Source organism: Scyliorhinus canicula, chromosome 28, assembly GCF_902713615.1.
Source record: "Scyliorhinus canicula chromosome 28, sScyCan1.1, whole genome shotgun sequence".
NCBI classification, from domain to species: domain Eukaryota; kingdom Metazoa; phylum Chordata; class Chondrichthyes; order Carcharhiniformes; family Scyliorhinidae; genus Scyliorhinus; species Scyliorhinus canicula.
The window spans coordinates 18,151,510-18,168,132 of NC_052173.1; the positions used below are offsets into that span (position 1 = coordinate 18,151,510).

General features: G+C 42.9%; 1 protein-coding gene across 7 annotated transcripts in view; it reads left to right on the forward strand.

Annotated features, from left to right (window-relative positions):
• The window catches only part of eif4ba (eukaryotic translation initiation factor 4Ba), a 50,579-nt gene that overhangs the window by 24,583 nt on the left and 9,373 nt on the right, over positions 1-16,623 (forward strand). For 3 of the 7 annotated variants that reach the window (XM_038786477.1, XM_038786483.1, XM_038786479.1), the window contains exons 4-11: positions 7-123; positions 1,754-1,808; positions 3,690-3,824; positions 5,816-5,914; positions 9,680-9,865; positions 10,961-11,204; positions 13,556-13,650; positions 16,269-16,298. In XM_038786477.1, the coding sequence (XP_038642405.1) occupies positions 7-123; positions 1,754-1,808; positions 3,690-3,824; positions 5,816-5,914; positions 9,680-9,865; positions 10,961-11,204; positions 13,556-13,650; positions 16,269-16,298 (961 nt within the window). The remainder of the gene's footprint in view (positions 1-6; positions 124-1,753; positions 1,809-3,689; positions 3,825-5,815; positions 5,915-9,679; positions 9,866-10,960; positions 11,205-13,555; positions 13,651-16,268; positions 16,299-16,623) is intronic. The other 4 variants (XM_038786480.1, XM_038786481.1, XM_038786484.1 and 1 more) reach the window with 3 other exon arrangements.

The window sequence follows — 16,623 nt, forward strand, 5'->3', positions numbered from 1 at the left end:
CCAAAGATCAGTGCAGTGCGTTTGCCAAGAGAGTCCACCAACCAGGATAGATTGAAGGGATTTGGCTATGCTGAGTTTGACGATGTGGAATCACTGATGAATGCTTTGAGTCTCAATGAAGAGGTAGAGTAAACGTTTTCTGCCTTTTTGCATATGAATTTCTCTTGCATGAAATATCACATTGTAGTATTTTAAAGATCAATTGTTTCATTAAATCTGGGGGATGGTATCAACAAGTTCTAACTTTTAGTTCTCGAGAAATTACCTCCCAAATGTCTTCACGCACTATTTTTTGTATTGAAGCTTTCAATTACCAAATGTCTTTTACCAGCTTGTCATGCAGAGAAATGTTGTCATCGGTAAATTGATTTCTTTGGTGCACCAGCCCCAGTCATTGTTTACTGTCGTGTATAAACAGTGGCGTGGAAGCCAGTTAGGTCCGATGGCTAGATAGTTAACGTGTGGTTCAAAATAATGCTAACAGCATAGGTTTGATTCCTGTTCTGAGATAGACTTTGGGACCTGCCTCCTCACCCTGCCCCTGAACGTGGAAGGCAATGGCAAACCATCATTGACGGAAACTGCCAAGCAAGATGGCTCAGGAAGAAGCATCAGCAGACAATGAGCCAAGGGACATGAGTAGAGCAATACATACCATGCCAGAACTGGTACAACCACCCCTCCCCCACCATGTCAGCTTGACTCCATTCACAATTGCCCTTTGCTCAGATTTGGTTGGTGGACTAAGTTCTTATGTAACAATGTTGCTGAAATCAGAATGCCAACTGATGGCAAGATCCATCATTTTGAAGAGTTCAAAAAGCGACCCATGCTGACTCCCTCTTCATATATACCATTTTTATATTGGTATTTCAGGATACCTTCTGAGAGACCCACAGCCATTGTTAGACTGACTTGAGCTGTACGTTCTTGGGTTGTCATCTACGCCTCATTTTAAAAATTGATCATCCTTGTCAGCACTTGCAATTCTTATGATTACCTAAAGATAATGGCATGGAAAGACAGCTTTTGCTGGCTGTTTTTATTGTATGAAGTTCAGCTAGGTCTCATGGCTTGTTTTACTGTAGCTTTCACCTACCATTTCCTGAGGATGATGCCTGACCTGTATAGCTTTGTGCCCCAGGACTTTTCGCGTTATTGTAGAACTCCGAAATCCTCCTGAACCATGTTTCTCAATGCCCAGCTCCAATCAGAATAATCCTGAGATGGTTTTTTATTAATATCTTGGTGCTCTTGATTCCTTGTTCTTATCATATGTATTGAGACTATGAGCAAGTCCAGAACTCCAGGATTTTCCTGCACAAGATTCCTCCTGTCTCCTCTTTATCACACTCTCCGTTCCCCCACCCTCCAAATTTCACTATTGGTCAGCTGCTAGCTTCTGTGTTGCTCGAGCCTGAATGAATTAGAACTAATTTTCACTTAACCTGGTCTTAACACACACCTTTTCTGTCTCCAGCACCACACCTCATTGTCTTTCAGCATTTGGTTAATTTTTAGAGTCTTGATTTTGTTTTAGACATGAGAGCTTGATTTGAGTCACTCTGTGTAATCTCTTGAGACATGGTTGATCGAGGTTTGCACAAAATGACTGAATGGTTTCTCAAATTTTGCAAAATTGCTTAATAAGGAACTTCCAGTCAATATACTTTGCAATAGTCCTATATGTATGCCTTAATCACCATGTTAACAACCTTTCTATTTCTTATGATCTGTTCATTCTTACACCTAGATGTTGCAGAACCGAAGAATAAGGGTGGATATTGCTGATCAAGCTCAGGAAAAAGGTGTGGTTTCTATGTTCTAACTGGTACCTGACATTGAAATGTTTTCTATCTTCCATGAGAGGGTATGTCAGAACCAGCATTGAGATTACAAGTACCCACAGGAGTTGGTTTGAGCAACTTGCATTTAGATTGAGCAGCCTACGTATGGTGAGATATATGGGCTGGAATTCTCCGTTTGGAAGACTCGAGTGTTGCCGCCAGGACTGAATAGCGTGCGATTCGCACTTGCTGTTGGGGGCGCTATTCGGTAAGCGAGTCAGGACATGAAAATGGGCCGGCACTCCACTGACGCGAATTCAGAAAAATTCTCGGCGTTGTAATCACTGGGGCCAGAGTTAGCGCTAAAGAGCCTGGCAGCGGAAGTTATTTTTAAGCGGTCCACTTAGCGCACACACTGAAGCAACAAAGATGGCTCACAGAAGACTTGCGGTTGCCCCCCCCCCCCCCCCCCCAAGGTCGGGAGTCCGAGCTGGACATATAGCTCCATGCAAGTGAGGAGCAGGGGTACACCTCTTCCCCAGGGTGGGCCACAGACTCGAGCCTGCCCTCCTGAACACTGCCTGGGAAGTGGTGGCAGAGGCAGTCAGCGCTGCCAGCCTCACCAGAAGGAGACAGCTGGTGGGGGGGGGGGGGGGGGGGGGCACTGGTGAGGCATCTGTCTGGAGAGGGGCAGAGAACCAGGGAGAGCACCAACGGCCACGGTGCAGGCGTCCTCTGGTTGGGGTGAGCTCTGCTAATCGTCTGCTTCCTTTGCAATGGGGCAGCGCTTCCGTCAAAACCTGGTGGATCCCTGATTGAACTCCTATCCCCTTGATAGAGTTGGGTATGAGACTGTCTAGAGTGGCGGGCTGGGTGGGGTCCCAGATGACCAGAGGCCTTCTGAGCACAGGCGCCATTCAAAAGAGTGAACAGCCAGGGGCTTGTAAGGAGCACCAGCGCCAAAGGGGTACGTTTAAAAGACCGCCTGCAGTGCTGGCAGTCTGAGCCAGGCCACCACAATCCCGGTGGGGACACCTTGAGTATACAGACCTGACACCAAGTACTTACCTGCTACTACCCCCGGCCCAGCAAGTACAAGTTTCTGAGGGTATTTCAGTGGGGTTTTTGTAGCCTCCAGCTCCCCCATGGCACCCAGGCCACACTTGTCAATACTTGCACTAATGCGCACCCGCGAGACCTCCACCTAGGAGGGATGGTGCATCGTGAAAGGGTGAAGCAGAAAGTGCCCAAATTGCTAATGATATTGAAATCCATACAAATGACTGCTTTGCATGGATCTCCCGGCGTGGGGCGCAAACATCGATATCGCTGCTAGCGAGGTACCGGAGCGTCGTGTCTATCGGCGCTGGCGCAAACCTTGATTTTTGAATACACGCAATTCTCTGCTCGATTTGTGTTTCCAGTGTCGTGAAGCGGAGAATCCAGTCCACGGTTTTATTTATTTGCTAACTGTGATATATTCTCCTTTATAACACTAGTTTTATTTCTGTTGCGAGTAAATATATTTTAATTGCCCAGCAAACTACTGTCATCTCTCTCTTTTTTGCTTTTATCATGTGACTTGTGTTTTTACCAATATTTCTTCAGAGCAGATCACAAGATGGAAATTTCACATTATGGTCTTTTGAAATAGTTATTTTGAAGTAAGCATTCTATGAAGTTTTGAACATCCTTGAATCAAATACTCTTATCGATAACTAATTTATTGTATTGTGTACTTTTACTTTGAACTTGGCCGGTGAACAAAGGACTGACCTAGAAATGTTTGTACTTCATGGCTCACTGGACCGCTGAATGTAGATTGTAAATAAAAGTACAATTCTGAGAAGTTTTGATGGACTTGATTTTAACAAATGGTTTCTATCTCCGCTTTGAACTCAGAAAGAGAATCGGGCAGGGGAGGAGATCGGGACAGAATTCGTGACGCGGAGATGGAGACTGATTGGAGAGCTAGGCCAACGACTAACAGCAGCGATGATTATCCGTCAAGAAGGGTGGAAGATTCATTTGGGGACAGTGAGTCAAATTTTTACAGACTGAGGTAATAGGTTAGCATGCTCCCCCCCCCCACACCACCGCTGCTGTGCATTGGATTGTAGAAAGACCTCCCCCTCTTTACTCTGACTGCTGTCAGGTTCTTGTGTGAAATTCCAGGTAAGCTCCTACCCCTGCACACAATTCAAAATAATCTGATGTGGAAAATCAAAATTCTGCAATGGAAACACTCTGTAGGTTAGAACTGGGGCATAGGAGTATGACCTGGGAGCATTTAATAGTGACACCAGGCGCCAGAAGTGTGTGTGTTCACAATGTAAAATACATAAACACAGGCATCGGGTGAAGCATATAGAAGTATAGTGCTACTCAGTAGATGAGAGGGTCGTTTCGGAATCTGGTTCTGTTACTTAGAATCTGCTTGAGGTTTTTTTTGTTCACTCACTTCAATGCATTGAATTTTTTCTTCATATGTCATCATTTTAAATGTTAAGTCAAGACATTGCGTGGCAGAAATGAGATTGATGCATCTCTTGTATTACATATATGTGAGAAAGTGACATTTTTATTGATGACAGTTGAGTGGAGTACCCATGGCATTAGTGACAGAGGAATAAGTTAGGGGCTAATGATACATTGAAGCCATGGTACAGTGCTGCCATTTTCAATAGCAGGAACTACATACAAGGTCATCAAAATGTCAGAACAGTGCAGAATTTACAAACATGCAGCAAATTTCAACATTGGTAATGTGATAGCTTGGTGTGGTAGTGCCCAGCCTCATTCTGCGTTCCTCAGGCAATGAGATTCTTATCTGAAGAATTAGTTTAGAAAATGCTGATGCTATATGGTTTCCAATACCTGAAACGTTCAAACAAAATGTCAAGATGACATGGATCTCTGAAAGCAGTTTATTAAACCGGTGAAAAAGGCTTTGTACTCGAGGTCCAAAAGTCCCACAGATTTGAGGCATGCTGCTGAGTGTGGATCAGCAGAAGACAGCTGCAGGTACATTCAATCTGTGAAATGAGTAATGCAAAACATAGGGTGCCAACACACCTTTTCCTTTACAATGGGATAGAGCTTCGTGAGATCTTGGCTTCTTAATTTCTGGTGCAGAAGCTTTCTTGTCTTCCCTTCCTGTCCCATCGCCCTGCAGCTTTTCCTTCCTAAGTTTTTGACTACTCAATCTTAGATGACAGTTAATGGCTCTTTTTTTCCTTTGGACACCCGTGACCCTTCTGCCCTCTCTTTATTGTCTTAACTCTAACTTCTTTGCCTTCACCGAGCTGACTGAAAAGTCTGCATTTGAATTATTTTGCTCTTTGCTTCACCCATTGTTTGAAGCTGTCTAATTGAGTTTCAGGCCTGTTAACAGCATTGAAATCACATTGACTAAAGTCAAGAAGAACAACCTCCTAGGACTGCAATTAAGGCACTCTTATCTGTCTTCGACCTCTTCACATAGCTGTTAGCATGGTTGATTACACTGTCCTCCACCACCTCCACTCTGTTGTTCAGCTCCATGGAACTGCCTCTGCACAGTTCTTTTAACTGCTCAAACACAGCACATCTCCATCAGTAGCTTCATTTAGATTATCCTGTGTATTCTTTCTTGCATTTACCGCACCCACCACCACCGCACTCAATTTGGAAAGTACCTTCACTTGGGCAGCAAAAAGAATTGCACATGCTCCAAATTAGGACTCGGCTACTTAGTACTGGCAATGTTTGCCAATATTCAATGCATAGCTGCTCCTTATTAGTTGAGTTCAGGACAGATATCTGGTGTACTATGACAGCTAATCACTTACTTCACTATTCCGTGTCATCACCTTCAAGCGTGTCTTACACGTGCAATGTAGAAGCCCTAAGTTGGTTGAGACATTATGTATAGCTATTACTTTTCTCATGTGAGATCATTCGTCTCCATTGATTCAGATTTTAGAGATGAGCATTCTTATTATACAGTTTTATGAAATGCTTAACATTTCCGGCTCCTGGTTTTGCAGGAACCAGGGACCGTTACGAGTCCCGTGATCGGGATGGTCTTCGTCGGGATGGAGATAGATTCAGGGATGACAGTTTCAGGGATCGTGGGTATGACAGAGGTGAGTTCACTAATGTTTACAGCTGCGAGATGACCAATGAAACAACTGCCCTCCCAGTGCATTGTGAGCCACTGCTGGGTTTGCAGCATTGAATTAATATTTAAAAACAATCACTCAGGATGTTGGATATACTAATTTGAACGCTAAAATAAAACTAGTAAATGTGCTCCATCTAAATTAAGATTATGTCCATGCACTTTGGCAGCATATTAATATCACTGAAAATATAAACATCCCAGATAAACAAACATTGTACAGCAAATTATTTGAAAGGATAAAATTTGGGTTTTTTGTTAGTTCTTCTATAAATGCTCTGAATTGGGTATTGCTGTGTGTGGCCAGCTCCATCATGTACACTGGAAGGGAAGAGGCAGTCTAACTCGTACTGCCTTCTGACTAGAATATTGCAACGGTATTCTAAAGGAGAAATACACTTAAAAGTGAACTTAATTCTTTGATGCAGTCTGTATAAATTTGCCATTTAGTTTAAACTATGTCCATCATGCTATTGTACTGCTTTAAGAACATGGATTTTCACGGTGGTGCAGTGGGTTAGCCCTGTTGCCTCACGGCGCCGAGGTCCCTGGTTCGATCCTGGCTCTGGGTCACTGTCCGTGTGGAGTTTGCACATCCTCCCCATGTTTGCGTGGGTTTCGCCCCCACACCCCAAAAGATGTGCAGGGCAGGTGGATTGGCCAAGCTAAATTGCCCCTTAATTGGAAAAAATGAATTGGGTACTCTAAAATAAAAAAAACAAACATGGATGTTCTAGAGATGCGTTCACAGCACAGTGCTGCTACATAGTCATTTCCTCATGTGCTCAAAGAGTGCATTCTGGTAAGGCCGAGGACTGGAGCAAAGCAAACCACAACATATGTTTTGGGATACTTGGAGAAAGATGGATTGCAAGTGCATCAGAAAGTTAAATTTGAGCCAGTAATTGGCTGCAGTTTAGGCCAAAGGTGCTGCACGTGAGTGCAGTTTGCCGTGTGTTGTACCTTTCAAAACTTATAAAACAAGTACGGTAGCATTGTGGATAGCACAATCGCTTCACAGCTCCAGGGTCCCAGGTTCGATTCTGGCTTGGGTCACTGTCTGTGCGGAGTCTGCACATCCTCCCCGTGTGTGCGTGGGTTTCCTCCGGGTGCTCCGGTTTCCTCCCACAGTCCAAAGATGTGCAAGTTAGGTGGATTGGCCATGATAAATTGCCCTTAGTGTCCAAAATTGCCCTTAGTGTTGGGTGGGGTTACTGGGTTATGGGGATAGGGTGGAGGTGTTAACCTTGGGTAGGGTGCTCTTTCCAGGAGCCGGTGCAGACTCGATGGGCCGAATGGCCTCCTTCTGCACTGTAAATTCTATGAGCAAAATCAAATGGGTACAGACCAGAACGCAGATTTAATTTTCAAATTTGAACGGTGAGAGACGCTCAGTAACATTTTTTCCCTATTAGACTTTCAATTTTATTCACTTGCAGAGTACATCCCAAGGATATATCCTCTGCAATCATCTGCCTCTGTTAGTTGGATCGGTTGTGTATTTTAAGACCCCTTTCAGACACCCCACAGATTGCAAAAAAATGTTTTTAAAGTTTGTTTTGATTAGATCTGGGGAATCACATTCCTATTTTACTCTGTTGGGACTGTAACCATGCTCCCTTCCTTTAAAGGCTCAAAATGATTGCCATGTATCACTCTTTCTCTCTTCCCCCCCCCCCCCCCCCCCCTTTCATGTTGAGAAGGACCTCCAGGCATTTGGCCTTTTACTTAACTTTCAGATCCAGGCCTTGCAGTTCCAAGTGAGCTTTGGGAGAGACAAGTACTGTTTTTAGCTTGTCTTTCGTTATATTTTTATCTGTTCTTCTTTGTGCTTAGTCTTCAGACTCTAGTAGAAGGGTGTGATTTAATGAGAGCAGGAAACTTGGATGCACCTTCTGGGTCCTCCCAGTTACTGTGCCAAAAATATTTTTCAGCAAAATAGCTGTAACGGAAGTCTTTGTTCAGGCCTGGTAAATAGTGTATGTGATAGCCTAAGTCAAAAGAAAAGTGTTCCTGTGTCCGGCCAACCTCCGTGGTTGGATGTGAGAGTTACTTTTCAGTCATTCTATGCTGTGTAAAATTGGTGATCTGACCGAAGTCCATTCTGCTTTTTTCGTTTTAAATATCCACCAGAAGTAGACTTTTTTGCAGACTGAGCCAATTGTAACTAATTGTATCCTATTGCTGACTGGCTGCTGTGGGATACCACTCTATTGTTCTGAGAACACTACTGTTATAGATATGTTTTTGTTTGTTAAAAGCTCCTTTTGGTTAAAGTGATCTATCGGTATGCTCTCTGAGCTGGTACCTTTCACTATAATTGTTCAAAACCGAGCCGCAGCATAAAAGCATCTGGCTCTATTTTGTGTTTCTTGGAACCATGGCCTTTTAATAAATTCCTGCAATAATTTTGAAATAATGGGTGTAATTGAGAGCCCATGGTGTTAAGGGTAAGATCCTGTCATGGATAGAGGATTGGCTGACTGGCAGAAGGCAGAGAGTGGGGATAAATGGGTCTTTTTCAAGATGGCAGCCGGTGACTAGTGGTGTGCCTTAGGGGTCTGTGCTGGGACCACAACTTTTCACAATATACATTAATGATCTGGAAGAAGGTACTGAAGGCACTGTTGCTAACTTTGCAAATGATACAATGATATGCAGGGGGCTGCTGCAGAAGGATTCGGACAGGCTAGGAAAGTGGGCAAAGAAGTGGCAGATGGAATACAATGTGGAAAAGTGTGAGGCTATGCACTTTGGTAGGAAGAATGGAGGCATAGACTATTTTCTAAATGGGAAAAGGCTTAGGAAATCAGAAGCACAAAGATTCTCTTAAGGTTAACGTGCAGGTTCAGTCGGCAGTTAGGAAGGCAAATGCAATGTTAGCATTCATATTGAGAGGGCTGGAATACAAGACCAGGGATGTACTTCTGAGGCTGTATAAGGCTCTGGTCAGACCCCATTTGGAGTATTGTGAGCAGTTTTCGGCCCCGTATCGAAGGAAGGATGTGCTGGTCTTGGAAAGGGTCCAGAGGAGGTTCACGAATGATCCCTGAAATGAAGGACTTGTCATTATGAGGAGCGGTTGAGGACTCTGGGTCTGTACTCAGAGTTTAGAAAGATATGGGGGGATCTTATTGAAACTTGCAGGATACTGAGAGGCCTGGATAGAGTGGACGTGGAGAGGATGTTTCCACTTGTAGGAAAAACTAGAAGTAGAGGACACAATCTCAGAGTAAAGGGACGATCCTTTAAAACCGAGATGAGGAGGAATTTCTTCAACCAGAGGGTGGTTATTCTGTGGAACTCATTCCGCAGAAGGCTGTGGAGGCCTAGTCACTCGAGAGTGCATTTAAAACAGAGGTGGGTTCTTGATTAATAAGAGGATCAGGGGTTATGGGGCGAAGACAGGAGAATGGGGATGAGAAACATATCAGCCATGATCGAATGGCGGAGCGGACTCAATGGGCCGAGTGACCTAATTCTGCTCCTATATTTTATGGTCTTATTCTATAAGTGAAACAGATTGTGAAAATATGAACCAAATTTTTCAGCAAAGGCATTCTGTCTACTAAGGTTAATAAAACATGAAAAAAAGTACTGTAGTTTCCACCGAGGACTGAGTGAATTAGGTATATTGGTTAAATAGGTGAGTTTGTGGAAATGCATTTCTACAAGTGATAACTTGTTCACTGGCGATTGAGAAATCTCAGCAAAGTGAATTGTTTTCCAGGCTCCCGACGTGTATTTGGTAGTGGCTTCAGAAGAGATAATTATGATGACAAGCGGAGTGATGATTTCCGAGGTGGTGGTGATCGTTACAGTGACCGGTTCAGTGATGGATTTGACCGCTTTGATCGAAGAGATGAAAGGAGAAGTGACTATGGCTCAAGAGATGAAGTGAGGCATGAAGATAGAGGTAGCGGACTTCTTACCAAAGGAAATTTGTTTTTAATTTAATTAAATTAAATTAAAGTACCCAATTATCTTTGTGCAATTAACGGGCAATTTAGTGTGGCCAATCCAGCTACCCTGCACATCTTTGGGTTGTGGGGGTGAGACCCACGCAGACACTGGGAGAATGTGCAAATTCCACACAGACAGTGATCTGGAGCCGGGATTGAACCTGGGACCTCGGCGCCGTGAGGCAGCAATGCTAACCACTGTACCACCGAAAGGAAATGTTTTCATCAAAAACAAAAGTTTGAAATACCCATGGAATGGCTCGCATAGTTTTATTGAGTCATTTCCCAGTAACGGTGAATGAACTTGCCTGCACATGTCATCTTACATCAGACCATTAACTTTTCCCGTTCACCTCTGCCATGATGAATGCTAACTCCTCGATTGTTAGTGCTATCCTGTAGAAACTGGGCAGCACAGCGGTTAGCACTGCTGCCTCACAGATCCAGGGTTCGATTCCAGCCTTGGGTGACTGTCTGAATTGCACATTCTCCCCGTATCTGCGTGGGTTTCCTCCGGGTGCTCCGGTTTCCTCCCACAGTCCAAAGATGTGCAGGTTAGGTGGATTGGCTATGCTAAATTGTCCCTTTGTGTCCAAAAGGTTAGGTGGGGTTACGGGGTTGGGGTGGAGGCGTGGGCTTAAGTAGGGCGCTCTTTCCAAGGGCCAATGCAGACTTGATGGGCTGAATGGCCTCCTTCTGCACTGTAAATTCTATGATTCTAAACTTGTAATATACTGCTCTCTGCTTCTCTGGCCAAAGTCAGAATGATGGCCTACAAACTTGTGCACAAAGTTGTTATTCAGTATTGAACTTCATCCTGTGATTCCTGTCCCAGCTGCATTGTCTTTTATCACCCATGCTGAAAGTCACGTCATACTGTGACTTTCCACTCTAACTGCTGATTTTGTATGCATTAGCAGTTTGATGTTGCTAGGCAAATCAGCTGAAAAACATCTCCCCTCAACATTGCTTTGTTTCCTAATTGCCTGAGTGAATTTGAAATTGTGCAGTGTTTTAACCACGTTTGTGTTATGTAACGGTATCAATAGGTTCTCTGCAGAGACCTAAACTGAACCTCAAACCTCGCAGCATTCCAAAGGAAGAGGTTGTCCGAGCTCCTCCTGCACAGTCATCTGGAAGATCTGCATCCATATTCGGGGCTGCCAAGCCAGTAGATACAACAGCTAAAGAACGAGAGGTTGAGGAGCGATTGAAAAAAGAGCAAGAAAAGTATCAGCGGCAAATAGAAGATCAAGAAAGGGGGATTAAAGGGGTTAAGCAGCCACGGGAAAGGTGAGTCAGTTTAAATTGGGCCCAAGCTCTTTTCAGGGTAAATTAAACTGGTCAAAAATGCTACGTGCATGTATTTTACTAGCAATGCCAAGACCCAGGAAGAGCTAGTGATATGTTTGGTTATTGCACTGAAAAGCGGCAGAGCTGTTTGTCACCATAGTCCCAGGTGACCATCGGCTGCTTCCCCCTTTGAGGGGGAGAGCTGACTGGTGGTGATTTAACCTGAGGATCACCACACCTCAGGCGAGGGTTTTTTTTTTCCCCAATTAAGGGGCAATTTAGTGTGGCCAATCCAGCTACCCTGCACATCTTTGGGTTGTGGGGGTGAAACCCACGCAGACACGGGGAGAATGTGCAAACTCCACGGACAGTGACCCGGGGCCAGGATCAAACCCGGGTCCTCAGTGCTGTAGGCAGCAATGCTAACCACTGCGCTACTGTACTGCCCTAGGCGAGGGGTACGGTTGAGAAGGCGGGGCCTTCATGAATGACCTCAGCCGGTACAGGAATTGAACCTGCCCTGAAGGCCTCAGTCTGCAGAGATGTGTAATGTTATCCTAACCGCTGATATAGCTGTTTACCTTGAAAACCTCTGGAAGCTCAATATCGAAGTATATAGTCAGAAGCACTTTCTGCCACTTTAAGGCAGTGTTTTACCTTGCGTGTTTCTATCTGAAAGTATTAATTTTTCCGCATTTGTAGTTTATTCAGACACAGCCTACAGTTTTACAAGCTCTTGATAATGATACTTGCACATATTTTTGAGGCTATGTGGCTATTTAATGCCGGAGGTTGAATTGACAACACTAATTTTCTCACAACCGTGGCTTTTCAAGTCTTCAAAAGGTTTAAATTGTAATACCTCCACCATTCTAATCTTGTGCAGATAAATAGATGTGGCATTCAAAAAATCCAACAAATGTGAATATTAAGGCTAAAAGAAATACATTAATACTGTTTTAAGATTAAATTGACATAGTTTGCAAGTGGGTCACGGCAGTACAAAAGCTGTGTTGATTCAGGACACATGGAAATTTGTTTAGGTAATATATAGTTGAGCTCAATAATATGCTGTGGAGGCGGGGGGATACTAGCATTTGCATGAAACGGGGCTATTTCAATGTGTTGTGTCTGGCCAAAAGCGATAATGGTGATTCAGTTGTCCATGATCATTATTTCACTTGACCAATCTCTGTACCTTCAATTAACACAGTGCCCTAACTAGTGAAATATGTTACTTTCATGTGCCTATAGTCTCTGTTCCTTATCAATTGACTGTAAAGGATTGATCCCCTATCTCTGCAGAAGTCGCCCCAGCAGCAAAAAAGAATCACCCTTGAATATATTCAATGATCCATTGTCCACTGCTGTCTGTGGAAGAGAATTCCAAAGACTAATGATCCAAAGAAATGTCATCTCTCGTCTTAAATGGGAAACCTCTTATTTTTAAATTGCCCTGTAGTTCTAGATATCCCCATGAAACATGCTCTCGGCATCGACTCTGTCAAACGCCTTTAGGATCTGATATGTTTCGGTAAAGTCCCCTCTTATTCTTCTGAACTCCAGTGAGTACAGGCCCAACCTGCTCACACCTTCCCTTCCAATACAAACCCATCATCCCAGGAATCCGTTGAATGAACCTTCTCTGAACTCCTCCCAGTGCAAATATATCCCTCAAATTAAGTCCAAAACTGTATGCAGTACTGTTGTGCAGTCTCAACAAAGCCTTGTGCAGTTGTTGCAAGACTTCCTTGCTTTTAAACTGGATTCCCCTTGCAAAGAAGGCCAAAATCCCATTTGCCTTCTTAATTACTTACTAACTTTTTGTGATTCAAAGGCATTGAGAGCAGAAACAATAATTGAGAACCCTATTCCTAAATTAACTTGGTTGTAAGTTACTCTTCCATTCAACTGGATGCTTTTAAAATTCTTTCTTAAAAAACATTGTGGTGAACAGAACATTTTGTAATGTTTTTATTCCTCGTATTGCTTAAATACTTTTGAGTCTACATGTAACTGGTGATGTGGCCTAAGACTAAGAAAGTAGTGTATATAAAAGATTCCAATTCTCCCACCTTCTGTTTTGGCAGGGTGCAAAATATTAATTTTGCACATTTAACATCAGCAGAAATTTGCAAACTTTTGACCCAAAGTTAATTTCAAAGCTGTATAAAAGAAATGCCCAGTTTACTTTGCTACATTCCTCTGTACACTTGTTTCCAAGTTGACACCCTGAATTATTTGGAAACATTTCTGTTGACTTTTGAGTAATAACTAGCTAATGTTTCTCTCGATCAACCTGTAAATCCTGGTTGTTGGTGCCATTTTGTGATGTCCTTGGTTCAATGTAGGCATCCAAGCTGGCGCAGTGAGGATCAGCTGGAACGTCCAAGGACTGCAAGTGATTCTTCACAGCCAACCGAGACCACTACTCCTGCAGGTCGCGGTAAGACTTGCTTTTTAAATATCTAATGTAAAAGTTGATGTGGATTGAGTGAATGAATACTTTGAGTTTTCTACCTTGAAGTTGTTAGAGACAATTGATAGTTCTAAATGAATGCACAGCTAATATATTGATTTTGGAAATTTGCTGCTTTGGGTAATTGAAAATCTGCCATTAGTGTGTAAACTTGAACAATAGCTCCACATATAAGGCTTATGTTTAATGTGCATTTTTCAATCTTGACTACATTATTCCATGTAATTTTGTCAATTATTCAATGTGCATGTGTCACAGTTTCACCTAGTTGACTTGTATATTCTATGCTTGGTTGTAACAATGAACAAGTGCAACAAACTATCAATTTAAGAAGAGCATTTACCTATAAAACAGGAAAGAAAGTGGGAAAGCAGTGAAGTAACTATTGACTTTCTTAAGTGCTTGTAGCCAGCAGAATACCATAATAATCTTTCCACCAGTTCATGAAAGCTTAAATAATGCGTGAAAGTTCCTAAATTCATCCAAACAATTGTGCATATGCTGCTGAAAAGCCATCGAATAGGTTTTGCTCCCTGAGACCTACCTACCTTTTGGGAACCTGGAGCATGAATTTTCCTTTTCCCTGGTTTTGTTGTGTTTAACTTGACCTTTATTAACTACAGGTCGAGTATCCTTTACTTGTAAATTCAAAAACTGCACTTTTGAACCTCATCAACGTTTAGCACAGGACGTCTAGTTTGAATGGTTTACCTTGTGGTTTTTGTGGTGAACAGATACCCTCTATTTATTATTTGCGGTACATTTTAGTTGTAGCTAGGCTTAGGCTATTGTAATGTAAGTAGATCTAGGCCTATACGGGCTATCTGCAAACCAAAATGATCAAAAATCCAGTAGGTAATTGTCCCAAGGGTTTTGGATAAGGGATACTTGACCCTATATTTTTCTTGCCTTTGTCTATTAAGTACAAGGCCAGGCAAGGCTTAATCTATGAAAAGATGATTATAGCGTAATAAAATGGACATTATATGTATTAATTATAATAGTCTCATTCAGTCCTAAGGGGCGGCACAGTGGTTAGCACTGCTGCCTGACAGCTCCAGGGTCCTGGGTTCAACCCCAGTTTCGGGTGACTGCGGAGTTTGCACGTTCTCCCCGTGTCTGCGTGGGTTCCCTCCGGGTGCTCCGGTTTCCTCCCACAGTCCAAAGATGTGCAGGTTAGGTGGATTGGCCATGATAAATTGCCCCCGAGTGTCCAAAACGTTAGGTGGGGTTACGGGGATAGGGTGGAGGCATGGGCTTAAGTAGGGTGCTCGTTCCGAGGGCTGGCGCAGACTCGAGGGGCCACCTTCACTGTAAATTCTATGATTATGCAATTAAAAATAACCATGACTTATCCTGAAATCTAACTCACTCCTGAGATATATGCTGATGTTGATTTATTACTGGATCTTTGTGCATTTTGGAAGCATCCCAGTTGTGAGTGGATACCCACCCACTGTTCTGCAAAGCAGCAACGGCAGGTAGACGTGCAGGAGCGCTGCTGCTTCTGGCACTTCATCACCAACCTGGTCTCTCCTTTGTGGTGCCTCAGTTTGTGATTGCTCTCCCAGCTATTGTTGCTGTTATTCAGTCCTAAGGGAGGAGGTTCAGCTGCTCAGGTGCTTGCCAAGCAGATCTGCACCCAAAAGCTTGAGCTCCGACTATTCCCTGGTGTTTGTCACCTTTTGGATTACAGATCCTAATGACCACTCGTGGCTCCAGCTGCAGGAAAACAGCAACAAGATTCTCAGAATTGCAGACATATTTTTGGATGTGGGTGCAGTTGGCTAGTAATGCACCTAACTCACATTGTCCTCATGACACCCCAATGACCTCTTCCCACTCCCTAATTTGGGCACCTTTGCCCTAGTTTGTATAATTTGTAACAGACAGAATAAAGTTTGAACATATTATAATTGGGGAAATTTCTGTTGTGTCAAACATAATATGCTACAGTTAACAATATAACAGATTTGTGTTCCAGTCACTTTTGACATCAATTAGATTTGGGATCTGATGTAATCTTCTCTCAGCTGAAAGAAATGGCCTTCGAGAAGGGCCTAAATGGGGAGCAGAAAAGTGACACATTTGTAGGTGGTCGTTTTAATAAGTAACAACTTTGTCGCCAGATGTAACAAAATTCTCCATTTCCCAGCTGCGATTTAACCAGCAAACAAAAAGTATACAACCATTGCGCATTTTGTGTTTCCGTTTGAATCAAACCTTTTTAGGTAACATTTTTTTTGTTGGAATCTTATTCCACTGCCAGTTGCCACAATATCAAACTTGATAAAGTCATGAAGGATTAACATACCTAATGTTAAAATGGTCACACTAAACGTGTCTGAACTACTATTTATAAAAGTTTGATGTTTTACAACTTTTGATTCGTGTTGCCTGAACAGACGGAACTGTACACTTCACCATAACATTGACTAGTGAAAAACAAAACTGGCCATTCCAATAATTAACAGGGCAATTGCTAAACTTCTGTAAATTCATGTTAATATTGTGTTATCTGAAGCTGAAACTGATCCTCTGCTGTTTCTTCGTACATGCTTCCTAACTGTTTTGGGACTTCAAAGATAGAAGAATGCAATTGCAAAGCCACATAGGTAAAGCTTTGGCTTTTGTGACTGTTCTGTTATGGAAATCCCACTCGATAACACGTCATGACTGTCATGTGTTTTACTTTGATAGAGATGTAGATGTGACAATTTTAGTGATGTGCGAAGACCATACCTGGAAGGTTCCTTCACTAGGACGCTACAGTTTAGAATTGCTTGTCCATAATGTTGGCGGAAAATGGTAGAACTATGCCTCCTAATATATGCAGTGTGTATAATGAGACGGCCATGCTTAAATGGTCAAGAGGAAATAAAGGGAGATGGTCTCATTCCTCTTGAAGTAAAAATAACAATCTTTGTTCATTCCATATTC